General features: G+C 40.1%; 1 protein-coding gene and 1 pseudogene across 1 annotated transcript in view; one reads left to right on the forward strand and one right to left on the reverse strand.

Annotated features, from left to right (window-relative positions):
• The window catches only part of MGAT5 (alpha-1,6-mannosylglycoprotein 6-beta-N-acetylglucosaminyltransferase), a 327486-nt gene that overhangs the window by 192977 nt on the left and 118177 nt on the right, over window positions 1–16332 (forward strand). The window contains exons 4-5 of the mRNA XM_025405318.1: window positions 905–981; window positions 2042–2131. Coding sequence (XP_025261103.1) covers window positions 905–981; window positions 2042–2131 — 167 coding nt within the window. The remainder of the gene's footprint in view (window positions 1–904; window positions 982–2041; window positions 2132–16332) is intronic.
• Window positions 3035–3460, reverse strand: LOC112635955 (annotated as a pseudogene).

The following is a 16332-nucleotide window of genomic DNA, read 5'->3' on the forward strand; positions in this document are numbered from 1 at the left end:
TTGTGATACATAAAATATATAGTGACCAGATCAGGGTAATTAGCATTTTCATAATCTCAAACATTTCTCATTTCTTTATAGCTAGACAGGAGGAATAAGCTCTGGTGTTCTATAGTACTGTAGGATGGCGCTAGTTCACAATAATATATGGTTTTAAATAGCTAGGAGGACTATATTGAATGTTTCTATCAGAAGGAAATGACCCTTAGCTTCTCAAAGGCATTTGTTTTCATTTTGACCCTACAGTTACAAGGAATAGGAACCCATTCAAACTAGCTAATATAAAAGGAGTTTATTGTGAGGAAATATTTGAAACAATAAGGAGACCTTCATGGAAATCTAAGGACTAGGTCTGTAATAAGCTGTATCCCATGGATGCAGGGTGGGAGTTCCTTAGGATGGTGCAGATACATCTTATGACTCTCTGTGCACCAGCTCTATTCACATCTCTCTGGCCTACTGGCTTTCTCAGCTCATGCAGTTGTCTTCACGAGGTCTGTTCATGGCCCCAGCTTGCCCACATAGCCTAGAATGTCCCTACTAGTGCTGGAGGACCCTCGTAATTACATGGCTCTATTTTCTGCTCCCTGCTTGTTTGATTTCTTAGTTGCCCAATTGCAGATTTCTAAGCAGGCACTCTGGTTGGCCTGGCTCACTTTTTTAAGCCGGGCCACACATGTTGTCATAGGTCTCTGACCAGCCTGTAGGTGGGCTGTCCTCAGGTCAGTCATCACTCTGAACCAGTCAGCTATGTTCGAGCTGGAGGGGCTCCATGTATCAGAGCATGGCTGCCAACAGAGACCTTTCTTTTTTGGTTTCTCTCCCTACCTCTTGGCTTATAAGAATGTTAGGCTTGTGTTTTATAGATCTCATTGTATCCTTTGTTGTTTTTCATTCTTCACAGATATCATTAACGGAGCTCAAGAAAAATGTGTATTGCCTCCTATGGACGGCTACCCCCACTGTGAGGGAAAGATCAAGGTAAGGCAGAGGCGAGCAAGGTCATTTTCATCATCCCCAGTCTGCACAAACACCTCTTCTTTTTCCTTTCCCTTCCTTTTCCTCCTCAGTGATACAAATGGGTGAGTGAGCCCTTGACATGAATCATTTATGGGGTGCCTCCATTCTGCCGGCTTTGGCTATGGCTATGACAACCCTGCTCTGCCTGTGTCAACCATGTGGGGTTGGTCAACAGTGGCGCTCACTGGTCAGCATGAGAGAGCCTGGACCATTTCAGGCACCTGCTAAGTCTTTGAAGCTGACTTCCCCTCTCTGTTTCCCAGCCTCCAGCAGGTGATCCTTCGAGGACCAATGACAAGGAACTGCCGTTATTTAGTGTCCAACTCCCCACCCTCTCAGTCCCCAGGCTCCTGCTCTGAAGCCTTCAGATTGTGGTTTAAGTGTCACATTTGTATTTGTGGTTGAGTACCCAGAGACACTTGGCTGCTCTTTTACTTGGCTGCTTTTTTTTTTTTTTCAGAAATCCTATTTGTATGGCCTGTCCCTGGGGAGACCACTCCCTGCTCAGTAGTTTTCAGAGAAAAGTGTCCATTCAGGGATGTAGTTATGACAGTGGGACCAGCCCCAGAAACATTTGGGTGGTATCCATGTGGGCCGCCTGTCAACACTCACTTGTGCCCTCCTGCACACACTGTTTCAGGTACCATGCTGTGGGCTGTTGGAACTGGAGTTCCTGGAGGGGGTGTAGATATCAGAGTCCCATTAGGCACTTGATCTTGGTAAAAATCCCCGAGCCACCGCCTCTCCTGGGCTTTATTGCCTGCTGTACCACAACCTTACTCTCCACTCTAAGCACTTCTGCTGAGGCCTAATGTAAGCCAGTGTCTTCCTGTTAATCATCCAAGGAGGTGAGCTGCACACCTGGCTATCTTGAGCTTAGCTCAGTGACTCTGTCAGTCAGTTCTTTAGGCCACAGCTTGAGCCATCCACTCCGTCTTCACCATTCCTATCCTCGCCTTCCCTGTCAGCAGATGTGGAGGGCCTGTGAATGGGCTGCTCAGAGATGTTCTTCTTGTTTCAGTGGATGAAAGACATGTGGCGTTCAGATCCCTGCTACGCAGACTATGGAGTGGATGGGTCCACCTGCTCTTTTTTTATTTACCTCAGTGAGGTGAGTAGCTTTCTGTGGCTCCTGGGGGCAGATGTGACTTGTTGGACTGTTCTGTAGCTGAGTCTGAAATTTGAAAAGCTTAAAAACGTGTGGTATTTTTATATGGAGGACCAATGATTCCGCCCTTCATTACTTTCCCTACTCCTCAGGAAGGATGATTTTTTTTTCCCCCTTGAGGGAAAAATAAGTGGAGTTAGTTAGCTATTTCCTTTTTTCCTAGTTTTTTTTTTAATTGTAGTAAAATAGACATAACATGACATTTGCCATCTTAACCATTTTCAAATGTATAGTTCAGTGGCATTAAATATATTCACATTATTGTTGCAACCATCACCACTGTCCATCTCTAGAATTCCTTTTATCTTGCAAAACTGAACTTCTAGACTCATTGAAATCTAACTCCCCGTTAAGACCCTGCTTTCAGTTGTTTTGGAAATATACCCAGAAGTGAAATTGCTGGATCATATGGTAATTGTATTTTTAATTTTGGGGGGAACCACCATACTGTTTTGTACAGCAGCTGCCCCATTTTATACCAGCAGTGCGCAAGGATTTTAATATCTTCATATTCTCACCAACACTTGTTATTTTCTGGTTTTGTTTTTTGAATAATACAGTTATTTAGAGAAAGGATCATTCAGCTTGGGTAGGTATAAAGGAGTCAATATTGGGAAATCTCCTGGGTTTGTCAAGAATAGATGCCATATGAGCTGAATCTTGAAAATACATGTGAGAAGTAAGTTAGGTAAATGAAAGACAAAAGTGTATTCAAGGCAGAGAAACAACATAGGGAAAGTTATGGTGTCAGTTGCACAGTGGGAGTGGCGGGACAATGGACATAGGCAGAGGCTACCGCTTGGGAAGTATGGAATACTCTCCCAAAACCTGGGAATGTGGGTAGACCTACCTGCTGATAGACTTTATCTTCAGGTCCTCTGTGCCATCAACATACTCATGCATGCTGCGGTGGAATTCAATGTAGCTGAAGCTCCTGCTCTCTGTGTAGCTATTTTTGGAATTCTCCCAGTGACACTTGAGTACATTGGGGGCATTCTGGGCCCATACATATGCATGTCTATAGCAGTCATTCCAGTTGTCATTAGCACATGTATGCTCAATTTGGTACCCTGAGATTTAGATGAACATGTGAGAGCTCTTATCTTTTAAAACACTTCTTTTTCTCATGAGGACATCACATCTGTACTCTTGGACATGGGTAATGATGTTTTATGAATTGCCTCCAGTAGATGTTTTTCTTGTGTACAAGCAGCCTGCATAGGATCAAAGCAGGGCCAAGAGTGGGCTCCAGATCTTTAGAGAGGTTGCCATCTCAGTCACCAGGGCCACCCTATTCAGATTCAGCGTTTGAGTCACTGCTCATAGTAGGGATTAGTGTGTGGATCTGAACAACAGTCTATGTCCTCCTCCTCCTTTTACAGCCCAGGAAGCATTTACTGGTTTATTATAACAGAAACAAGTCAGAAACAGCCAGAGGGAAGAGATGCGTAAGACAAGTTTGGGAGGGAAGTAACTAAAAGTTAGTTACTTTTACCTTTTTTCCCCTAAATCTGAGCCTCATTTTCATTTGTACCCTTGAATTTAAATAGCAGCTTTTGTTTTGTTTTTGTTTTTTTAATGGTTGCAGAGAACTTTATGGGTCACTTGAATCTCGTACAGGCTTTAAGGATATCCGTTTCACCTAGAATCTAGGGAATCAAAACCGGCTGGCTTCCCCTTTATGGACTGGGGGAGGAAGCGGTCTTTGGGATCTTGTGGTTCTAGCCAATTCTGAGGTCGTGCCTCCACAGACCCTCTGCTGCCCTTTTTTTAATTCTGTCCCCCATTTTTGTTTGCTGTTGCTGTTGTTATTTGACCAGTAATAACAGCTGGTGATACCATGCAGAAAGGAGAATACCTTCATTTTTGAGGCTAAATAAAATATTCTTGCCATGGTTTTCCTTGTGGGATTCAGATGCCTCTCTTTTCTTTGCCATAGGGTGATGGGGATAGAGGCCAAACAGTATTGCTAATAGGACATGTGGCCCTGATTCTGTGGGGTTTGCCCCTCTCTGACTATTACTTCTTTTGCCTGGGTACATTGAAGTCACACAAAAAGTGTGTGACTTGGGGGGTCCAACCAGGCTCCATGATTTTTTAGGGGAAGAGGGACAAGGTTGTTCCATTGCCATCATGAAAACCCCAGAGCTAATTCTAGTTAAAATACCTCTTGGAAATGAACAGCTCTGAGAGTTGTGTGTATGAGGCTCCTCATTAGCAGGCTGCTGGCAAATTGACTTGGTAGCGTTTATTTGAGTTTCTGGCTTCGGGCTTGGGTGGCCTGTGGTCTGCCTTCTCATTTCCTTCTCCAGAGGAGTGAAGCCTGGGGCCACGTGTTGACCTTCACTCTAGTTGAAAAGTCAATTAGAAGTACCTCTCCTGCCCTGAGGAAAAGGTTCCTCATTTAGTTTAATTTTCAAAAGTTTTATTCCCCTTTCTACATGATAGAATTTAGCCAGAGTCTGACCGGGCTCCATGATTGACAAGCTGGGCTGATTTCATGCTTTCCTAAGCCTTTGCATGTTGGGGTGTGCTGCTGAGGCAGAGGATTTTCATGCCCATACTTCCATCTCCTGGGAAGGCATAGAGAGTGTTCCAAATGGAAGAGACTGCAGTTATTTGTGACTTCTTCCCCTCCCTTTGTCACACCTCACCCCTGTCCCCAATGAAGTATATGGCTAAGCTGAGAGAAAAGTGAGGTTCTGGGGAAGGGAAGTAGGGAGGAATATGGGATGAAGAGACATGATGGATCACATACAGTTGCTATCTGAGGCTGAGTATTTCATTTTGGAACCAGCAACTATGTTTTCTCTTCCTGAGGTGTGAAATATGCTTCATTAGCCCATTCCACTCTCTTCTTACGCAGATGATCGGGTGGTCTTTTTGTTACTTGGCTGAATTCTATTCAGTGAGCAGTTAATTGAATTCTTTGTCAACAGTTAATGAAAACACATTTTCTTGACACCATGTTATGTGTTAATCATTGTAAAAGCAACAGGAAGAAAGGATGCAGGTAACTGAACCAGGAGAAGGGGTGGAGATAACTAGGGAACTCTTCTTAAAAGTTTTAATCTGAGTGTAACCCTGAACCTCTGGGCTTTTCTATGTTATCATAGCATTGTAATAAGTACCCTATGAGAGTTAAAGGAGAATTTCACCAATATGGTCCCTTCAATAGGAATACTACCTTAGAGTCTTACACCTGACTTCCGCTTCTGTTTCTGCTGCTTTCTAAGCTCTATGAGGTCACTTAACCTTTTGTGCCTAGGATTCTTCCTTTATAAAATAATAGGAATGTACTTAGAGTACAACCTGGCAGATAAAAGACACTCAATAGCATAACTGACACTTCTGTGGTTTTAGATGCTGTGATCTTTTGAGAATAGTTGTGGGGTGTCACTTAGCCTTGGACATGATATGTGGCAACATTGTTCCGTTTTTGAATTACAATCAATTTCAGTTCTCATTTACCAATGTAATACAATTTTAGATCCTTTGACTTCTGGTAATATAGAAATTCAGCTGTTTACCTTAATGCCTGTTTTTAAATTGACAACATTTGTATGTATTCGTGGTATACAACTTGATGTTTTGGTATGGGTCTGCATTGTGGAATGGCTAAATCAAGCTAATTAACATGTGCATTTCTTTACATACATATTTATTTGTGGTGAGAGTATTTTCCCTTGATTTGTCATTTCTGGGCATGATACTTGTGTTTGCACTGGAATTAGCTGCACGTATGGAGTCAGTGCACCCTATCATTGTTAATGTGAGATTAGTAGAGATGTTTTATAACACCAGTTAATTCCTTCTTAGTATTTTTTAAATCTTGGACATTATCTGTGGCTTTGTAGGAGCTGTTGGTTCACTTGTGTGGGTTTATTCTCTCTTGCTGTCTTGAAACTTTCCTTATTCTGTTATTTAGGTAAACTCTGAAACCTGCGTTTTTATTTCCTGTATCATCTCCTAGGTTTCTCTTGCAACTGGGGAGATGATTGAGAGAGACATCTTCATTTGAGTTGTTAACGTGATTTACACATGCACCAGTGACTTTTATTCTATTCCTAATCCTTATTGAAAGAGCCAATTCTTGTTTTGAACTATGTTTAACATCAGAGCTTTGACAGATGCCAAAAGGACATGAAGTAAAATGTCTCTTGTATAGTCAGTCACTAATTGAATTGGAGCATTTAGATTCAGACCCATCTTAAGAGACGGTACTCTTCCTTCATTTTTCTTTCTTACGGTTGTCTCAGTGCACCAGCTTCCGCTGAGTTATGGGATTAGAAACTTGTTAGTACTTTCACCCTCACCAACTTGTAGTCTATGGATATTTTTTGGTTAAATCCCAGGAAGCAAAGCCATCAATATTTTTCCTTAAAATACCCCCACAGCTGCTTGTTATAATATCTCTGACACTGTACTAGAGATGGTAGAGATAAAAGCTCAGTGGTTACCCTTCTTTAGAGGTGGGACTTTGGGGGCAGACAAGAGAAGAATGAAATATTATTGATTCTCCCCTGTACCAGACACCTCAAATACAGAACAACCCCATTTTATTTAAGTGACTTCAGCATCTGAGGATTTTAATATCCACGGGGGTCTTGAAACCAGTCCCCAACAGATACTGTGGGTCAGCTATACATGATCTTATTTAAACCTCTCGCCAACTCTGAAGAGTAATGGAGAGCCAAGTCATAGATAGCTCAGAGAGGTCAAGTCACTTAGCCCCAAAGTCCTGCACTTTTCATTCCTGCTGTCTCCTTTGTGATGAAGGAAAACTGAACTTGGATAGCTGACTTGTAGCCATTGACTTCGCATTCAGTTGTATGGTTAAATCCACTTGTGATGGAAAAATGGCTCTAATTTAGCTAACTTCAATGAATAGATCTTCACTGCTAGTTTTCTAATACTCCATCATTGCTAGTTTTCTAATACTCATAATTTCGATACCCTACAGAAAAAACACAAACTCTCCTGCTGTCATAACTCATGAAAACCAGGTGTCAGCCCTTCCAAGTGGTAGGAATAAGCAAATGATTCATTAGGCAGCCTTGTATTTCCGGAACATCAGGCAGTTCATTTTCTGTATCTGTTTTTGTGAGCCATGTAACTACTCCCATTATAGAGACAAAGCCCTAAAAGTAATTACTCTGAATGTCATTGTTTCAGGTATATTAACTTAACCATCTGCAGAGCCTTTTACTGCTATCAGCTTTTACAAAATTTAGAATGAATTTCTTCATCTCTGTTGATATTATATTGATAGATGATACTGATGTATTTGACACTGACACATTTTTTTCTTTTTAAACAGTTGTTACAGAACCTAGGAGGTGTCATACCTTTCCAAAGTTCCTAATTTGTTTGTGGTTTTCTTGTATGCACTTCTGTTGCCATTGCAAGTAGAGTTGCTCTGAAATAATCAAATTGCCCAGTGATTGATTGCTAGATCTTGGGATGTGTGCAAGCTATTGCCTCAAATGCCAATTTGGACTGGATGCATGAGAGTGTGTCTATGAGTCTTTCACAAAGGAGCAAAAGAAGCAGTTTCATGCCTTACTTGTCAGTCTAGTTCTTATACTTCATAAACAACAGACGTAAAAGTGTTTGCTTCTTTCTGTTCTCCCTTGGCAGTATGTAAAACTAATATTGGCTGAGCATGTAATTAACCTTGAGTTTAAATTCAGCGTGCTTAATCCCTTGATTAATGCTAAGATTAATGCCCAACAGGAAAGGTTGAAAGCTTAAATGTCTGTGAATGCGAGCATGAAATGAAATCCTAATAACCAGTACAATGATTTGGATTTATGAGCTGTGTTGGCTGCTAAAGATAACTTGGAAATGGTGTTGCACAGACTAATTTGTCAAAGTGGGCAGTGATAAAGAATGGACTGTTTAGGTTGCAGGAGAAAACCTGAATGAAAAAACAACTAACATTTTGGGGTGGGCCAGGGAGTACTTTTAAAAATATCACCGGATTGTTGCCCAAGAATACCAACACACACCCTTTAAATGTTCAGCCCTTTGAAATAGGAAATTCTCTTTCCTCAAGACAATATTTCTGGGCAGTAAAGGAGGTGGCAGAGATTTACGATCATATTCTTTTCACCTTCTCTGTTCAGCCTTTATTGGTATCTTTTTCATCTATATATATTTGTTGCTCTTACTACCCGAGTTCTGAGACATCCTTAGTAAAAGAATTAAAAAAAAAAAAAATCCTGAGTTTCAAGAACAGTATTTGTTAGTCAGCCTAACTGATCTCTGTTTCTCCCTGTAGCCCCTCACCCACTAAAGTTCTTAGCAACACTTCCTGTTTATGAATGTTATATACCACAACGGTTATATTTAGACTTCTTGTTCTGGCCTCCACTCTACAAAAATCAGAAGGGCAAAGGACATGACTTGCCAAAACCCAAACCAACACTTCTTTGACTGCTTCTTGGAATACATGTGGCAGGATGGGGCTTCAATGCTGTCATCTCCAATTTGTTTTTTATACACATTTAAATATTGTCTCATATAATTTGTCTTATATGACCCTAAAAATTCTTTTAAAATTACTTTTAAAAGTATTTAAAAATACTTAAAAAAATTTTTAATGTGCAAAATTTCAAGCATGTACTACAAAAGAGTATAACAAACTCCTGTGTGCCCACGATCCATATTCAACAATTGTTAATTCATAGCCAATCTCATTTCATTTATAACCTCCTCTGCTTCATTATTTTAGGACAAATCTCAAGCATCATATCTGTTTCAATTTGTATCTCTAAAAGAGACTCTTTTAAAACATTGTACAACTATTCTCATTATAACTGCTAATACTATTTCACACCAGAAAATTAACATAATTCCTTCACATCAGATTAGTATTCATATTTTCAGGCCATTGTATAAATTAAAGTGTATTTATTTGAACTGGGTTTCCAGTAAGGACCCTAAATTGCAATTGTTGATGTCTCCTAAATCTCTCTTCATTTTAGGTTCTCTTCTGTCTCTTATTTTTCTTCCTTCTAATTTTTTGTTAGAGAAACTGCTTCACTGCCTTAGAGTTTGTCTTCTCTGAATTTTGGTTACAGCCTATGTTGTTGCATAACCTGGCTCTTTGCCCCCTTCTATTTCCAGTAAAGTGATAGCTAGATCTGAAGTTTGATCAGAATAATATCTAATATTGTTTGTGCAAGTTATTTCATGGATAATGGTATTATATACTTGAGTTGGGAGGCACATAATGCCTGATTTCTCTCTCTCTCTCTCTCTCTCTTTTTTTTTTTTTTTAATGTTAGCATCATTGATCAGTGCTCAGGTTCATTAATTCATTAACAGTACCTTCTTAATATATCAGGAGTACTTCTGTGCAGAGATGTGACTCTTCATCAGGTATGTGGTCACCCTAAGAGGAAGTTCATAGAAGAAACCGTTTATTTCCCAGTTCATTTCTTAGCATCTTCCAGCTTGTTTTCTTTCTGCTTGCTTGCTTTTTGTTTTTTATTATCATTATGAAGTAATGGATTAAAACATGTGAACAGTCCATTGCAGTTATTTTCTTACTGATTGTCAAGTTGCCCTGCTTTGGCCAGTGAGGACCTATTCATACTGCTTTCTCAGACCTTTTAACATGACCATGGTAGTTTGTAATAGTTTTCTTGTTCTATGGTATGCCAAGATCTTCCAGATTCATATCATACAGTTCCCACCCTAGGCCTGAAACCAGCATCTCTAAGAACCACCTTGCTCCCCCGGCCTGCATACCACCCCAGTTTCTCTTAGAAATAATGCCTAGGGGTCACAACCTGAGTGCCAGGAGCATTAATTGCTATTGATTTTTTTCTGGCTGCTGGAGATTTAACAGTGAATAAACCCTCCTCATTATGGTTGTGTTATGTAAGCAGAGATAGCTAGCAACATCAGAAAAGTAAGATGTATCATCTCCTAGACTGTAGTACATGCCTGGGGAGAAATACTAAAGAGAGAGCAAGAAGTACTTATGATAAGTGATGGTGTCAGTTTTGGATAGAGTTTTTCAGGATAGGACCTACTGAGAAGTTGAGAAAATAATGTTTTACCGTATTTGAAGACAGTGAGGGAGTAAGAAGGCAGATATCTGACAGATGTTTAGCAGGCAGTGGGAAGAGAAGTGCAGTTGCCCTGGAGTGACCATTAACACCTAACGTTAACAACAAGTACAAGGAAAGTCATCTCCACAGAGAGTTTTGTCTGTTTTGTTCTCACGTACAGTGATGTCTGGCACATGTATTTATTGAACGAATGATTCTATCTGAAGCATTTTTTTTTAAATCGGCAATAGTTTTGTGTTTTGAGTGAGTAACTTCTAGCTCTAACCCTTCCAGTCTTAAAAAAATGTCGTAAACTTTGTAGCATTAAAATACGCTAAGACATTTGAGCTGAGACACGAAGCAGGGGCGTTTTGAGCACTGATTAATACGTTTAATATACAGTAGTCCTCTCTTATCCATGGGGAATATATTTTAAGACCCAGTGGTACCTGAAACTGAGGGTAGTACCGAACCCTGTATGTACTATGCTTTTTCCTTCACAATGTTATGGCTTCTCTTTGGCTTATCTGAACTGGGGCAGCATCATTACTCTTGGGCTTTGGGGCTGCTATTAAGCAAAATAAGGTTTTATTGAACTCAGGCACTGAGATACTGAGACAGTTGATCTGGTAACATAAAGGCTACTAAGTGACTAATGTGAGTGAGTTGTGTCTATAGCATGGATCCCCTGGACAAGGGAGCTACTCTAGCCCTGGGCATGATGGAGCAGGAATTGCAAGCATTCATCATACTACTAAGAGCAGTGAGCAATTTAAAGCTTCTGAATTGTTTATGTCTGGAATTTTTTATTTAATATTTTCAGACTGCGGTTGACTGCGGGTAGCTGAAATATCAGAAAGTGAAACCGTGGATAGGAGGGGACTACTATAATGCTCTCTAATATTATGAGAGCATACAAGGGATCAGATTAGACTGTTAGAATGGAATGAACCAATTGTATTAGAAGGCACAGCTTTCTTGCCCATTTGTTATTCTCATTGTCACTTAGCATAATTGCACATTAAACACAAAAAAGGCGCTATATCATTGGTGTCTAAAATGTGACTACCTCTTAAAATTGAGTGACTAATTGTCAAAATGTCCTCATGTGGATACAGACCAGTTGGGACCAGTTTTGCCAGCATCCAGTGGGAGCTGTGCTTAGTGAGAGTTGCTATAGAAAGTATCTCTATGCATTATCTCTGGTTGGCTACAGAGGAATTTGCTGCTTCTCCTGTGTAAGGGAAAATTGGCTTTTCTTCTCTTACAGCAATTTGGGATGGATTATTGAGTGTCTCATCATCATCCTCTTGTTAGAACCCTACTGGTTTTGTGGCACATTGAACACTTACTACAGCATCCCTTTAAGTTCTGCACACCAGCCCCCAACCCCCGATATGCTGAGCAGAACTCTCATGGATCACTCTGGCCCTGTACTCTGTCTCTTGCAGGTGGTCAGTTCTGTACTTTGTGTTAATAATATTCCTGCCTGTCTTGGCAGGGGGCAGCAGTACAGTGTTATAGGAAACACATAAGACCTGATTCCCTGTCTGGATCCCACCACTTCCCTACATGGCTTTGAGCTTTCCCTTGAGTTTTGAGTCTGGTTTCTCTTCATTGAGGTCAAGATAAAGCCTGCTTTGCCTCCCTCAGTGTATGGTTGAAAGGTTCCAATGAAATGAAAACAGTGAAGCGCCACGTAAGTGGAAAAGAGTATCATTATCATGAGTCTCTTTAGTGCCCAAGTCATGCTTTTTGATTTATTCATTCAGTACTTAACAAATACTAATTGAACATTGCCTGTATGCCAGGTACTGTTTTCAGGGCTGGGGATGGAGTGACGAACCAGACAGACGAGGTTTCTGTCCTCAAGGAGCTTACTTGCAGATGGGGCAGCAAACAATAAAATCAGTACATAAAAGGAATGACACAAGGGATGAATACTCTGAGGAAAAATAAACTAGAGAGGATGAGAGTAGCCAGGTCAGTGGGTCAGGGAAGGCTTCTCTAAGGAGAAGTTTGAGCATAGTATGGAAGGAAGTAAGGGAGTGAGGCATAGAACACTTTAGAAGGAAGAGGGTTTCAAGTAGAAAGAAGAGCAAAGGCAGATGCCCTGAGCTATAGGGTTACCAGATAAAATACATTACAGCCAATGAAGTTTGAATTTCAGCTAAACAATGAATTTTTTCAAGTGTAAGTATGTGACAAACGCTGTGTGGGACATACTTACACTAAAACAAAAACTGTTGTTTATCTACGGTTAAAATTTAATTGAGTACCCTTTTTCTTTTCCCTAAATCTGGAAACCCCACTGAGATAGGAACGAGCTTGTATGTTCTTGGGAGTTGCAAGGAGGTTGGCTTATGTAGGGCAGGATGAATGAGGCAAACACTGTAAGAGTTGAAGTCAGATTCTGTAAGATCTTGATATAAATTCTGGATTTTATTCTGAGAGCAAGGAGAAGCTGTTGCAGCATTTGAGTATGTGTAGAATGTGATCCAATTTTGGTGTTTCGTTTGCTCTTTCTTCATAGAACAAATGGTAGGAGCAAGAGTTGGAAGCAGAATTGTTGCTACATTCGTTAACTGTACAGTACTGCCATGCACTAAGAGTATAATCATTTTAAAGGATTTCTTTTAGAAGACCTAGGCGGTGATACTCCAGTATTGAAGACGGGACTGTGCTTATGGGACTGTAGGAACCAGAAGTTTAGCCAATGTGCTTCAAATACTGATTGAGCTTACCAGCTCTGGGACAAGACAGGTGGCATTTCCGTCTTTAGCTGTACCTAGTCTGTGCTTCAGCCTCTTCATCTGGCATGATAATTAGCCTTTCTCAGGAGGTTATTTGAAAAGACCAAATGAGATGACGTGTGTAAAGGGCTTATTCTCATGCTTGGCTCCTAGTACATCGCAGCTTTTATTCTTGGTCTCTCCCAGCCCACTCCCCCTACACAACTCTTCAGATAAGGACCAAAATATTAATCAACTCAGGTGTTGGTGCAGAGGACCAGTCTTAGAAAGCTGAACCACTTAGCACTTACATGAGTAGACATCCTTTACTATCTGCATTTTATCATTAAAACTTTAGAAAGTAGAGGAGGCGGGAGTTGGCATGTGGTAGAGAGAAGTGCAGGGGGCTTACTTTTTTTTAGCTTATCCCTTAATGAGTAACTTCATTTGATGTCATCAGTATAACAAATGTGTATATGTTTATGAATGTGAGTATATATAAGTGTAATCAGTGTGTCAAATGAATAGATATATAGTCAACTGTCTTCATTTGATATGTGACCAACTAGCCTAACAGGATGACATAAATTCTGTCTTTCAGATCTTATAGGATAATAAAATTAAGAGGGTTACCTGATCCAACTCTAAAGTAGATGAGAAAACTTGAAAGCCAAATGGTTTAAAATTAAATGCCTAGTTATTTGCATAGTTGGGCATAGAATCCATTTTGACTGATCCCAGATTCAGTCATCTTTCCCCGCTGAAATAGGTCCCTTATCCCTCACTAAGCTTGGCTTAAAGGTAACTCTAATGTATCCTGGTTAGGGAGACAACAAATTTCAGTTGTCACTCAGCCCTGCCACTCACTAGAGAAGTTATAGCGGCAAATTCACATTAAGCCTTGACTTCATCCCAGGTAACATGTTGATAGTACCCATGTTATAAGGCCCTATGGGGAATTAAATCGTGTAGTGTGTGTGTGTTATGGAGCCCAACATATTGTAAGTCTTCATACGTGATGGCATGCTTATATAACTCCTTTAAAAATTATTCTCTTAATGTTCATTGTGAAATGTATAATATGTAGATTAGCAAAAAGAAAATGAAAAGCACCCAGAACACCATTATCCAGAGACGATCTCAGACTTTCCGTATGTATTTTTCTCATTTAGTTTTGATTGTACTTAAATCATCTGAAAAATACAGCATGAAATCCTGTGTGTTGGTGACCCATTAGAACAGAATACTTCACATTAATCGTGAAAGAAAAAGCCACAACAAAGACTAATCATTCTTTCAAAAGAACAGAACATTACTACTAGAAGTTTTGCCATATTATATCTAACAACATGCATGTATACATTGAATCTATTAGTTTTCCCAGTAACTTTGTTACTTTTTCTTTCCCTCTTTAAACTCCAACTTGAGTTGTCTATGTATCTGCCAACAAGTTTTTTCCCTTTAATATAATGAATTGTCTATCCTACAGACCTTGGAAATAAGTCTTACCAGATTAGACTTCTAGAGACTCAGAGAATGCTTTGATTCGCAGTGTTCATGTTTAAGCTGCAAAACCCTTTTTGTTCAAGGAAGTTTAAATCACTGTGAGGAGGAATGTCAAAAAAACAAATTGTTATCTTTTGTATCTCCTTGTTCAAGAAAAGTGATTTTATAGGGTCCTTTCCATGGAATGTGCATTGATGTTCTAAAGTTTTAGCCTGGCTCGTCTTTGTTTTTGTTGCATCTTCATTTTGTGGCCTGAGGCTAGTGAGCTAAAAAGATTAGTTCATGTCAAAGAGTTTGCTTTCCAATTGAAGGTTACTGCAGGAATGCTTCTCCTGGATCGATCGTTGTGTGCGTGTTGCCATGAGCTCAGACGGTTTTAATTTCTTAGACTTATAGTGGTGAATCGTAGGCTACTTTTAAGACTGTCCAGTCCCTTCCCTGTCAGAGGGCTTGAGGCAGGTCTTTCCCAGGCCATAAAAACTGGGCAGAGATGGGGTTGACGGCAGAGGGTGGTAGAGGGGAGGCGGGGCACCCAGTGTGTCTCCATACTGAGGGGAAATATAAATTGTGTCCCAGTAAGAGAGTACCAGGAGCCACAGTTGAGACAGTGTGAAGGAAGGTGGTCAAAGACAGCTGTAGGACGCTAGGGCTCTGAGAGCCAAGAGTAGAAGAGCTATTGAGAGTGACTTGAAATAGAGCCATAGAAGGTGGGGCTCACCTTGGGGTCCAGCTTTATTGGTAGCATCCTGTACTGGTGGGTTAAGCTTGTTAAAGGACTCTGGACAGATCAAAACAAAGCAAAGTTAGGGATTAAGAGGTTGTTATTAACCTTCAGCAACATTTTCCCTGAATGTTATTAATGGTGTTCCTATTTAGGAAAATGTTGCTCATTTGAGAGCTGTTTGTTTCAGTACTCGGAGTTATTGCCAATGCTGGCTTTTTTCCAATCCTGGTAATCCTCCGAGGTTTCCCAAAGAAAAAAGTGCTTTGTTTTGTTTTTCCCTTCTCCCCATGGGATAACTGGTTTATGTATAATTTAATTATTTTGTTAACCAGTTATCCTATCACAGCATACAAAAACAACCTTAAAAACCCACCTCCCCGCTCTGTGCTAAGATGTTCATAATTGATTTTCCCACCATTACAAGTGCATGTATAACAGCGAAATTTCTTGCTAAAAGCCAAATTGGACTGACTCTATATTTTATATTTTCAGGAGTGCCCTTGGAGCCTTAGGAAGTAGTACCCAGTGATTTAGAATAAGAAGAACTAAAATAAATGATCAGTTTCAAAGAGGCATTACAGTCTTGAGGCTTCCGTAGGGAAGTCATCTTTTTAAAAATCACCTGGGACTGGTATTTTCATCACAGTGAATCTTGAAAGATTCTTCTTGCAGTGGCAGAGTGGGGAGGGAACTTTATCACTATCTGGTCTTGCTCATGTCTCTCCTCTTAGTTGATTTTTTTTAGTCTTATTTCATCTTTCCCCATCATGCCATTCCTGGGAAAACGTTTTATCCTAGTGGGTGGCTGGTAAATTTGGTTGTTTATTTGGTGTGAGGTTTATTTCAAGTCTGTACCTTCCTTGCTCATCCTTTTTTTTTTTTTTTTTTTTTTTTTGCAGGGATGGGGGTGGGATGGGTGACATTAAATATCTCACAATCAAGTCTACAATCCATTTGAAGCCTTCATGTTATAAATATGGTTTATTGAGTCCATTTGCACAAATCTAATTGGAGCTAAATAATTCAATCTGGCCTAAGAATACAAGGTACAGATGTGCATAATGCTGCTGAGACCAGCTTAGGCTTCATCCACTTGCAGACTTTTTCTTTGCTGTTTTT

This window comes from Theropithecus gelada, chromosome 12, assembly GCF_003255815.1.
Source record: "Theropithecus gelada isolate Dixy chromosome 12, Tgel_1.0, whole genome shotgun sequence".
Taxonomy (NCBI): domain Eukaryota; kingdom Metazoa; phylum Chordata; class Mammalia; order Primates; family Cercopithecidae; genus Theropithecus; species Theropithecus gelada.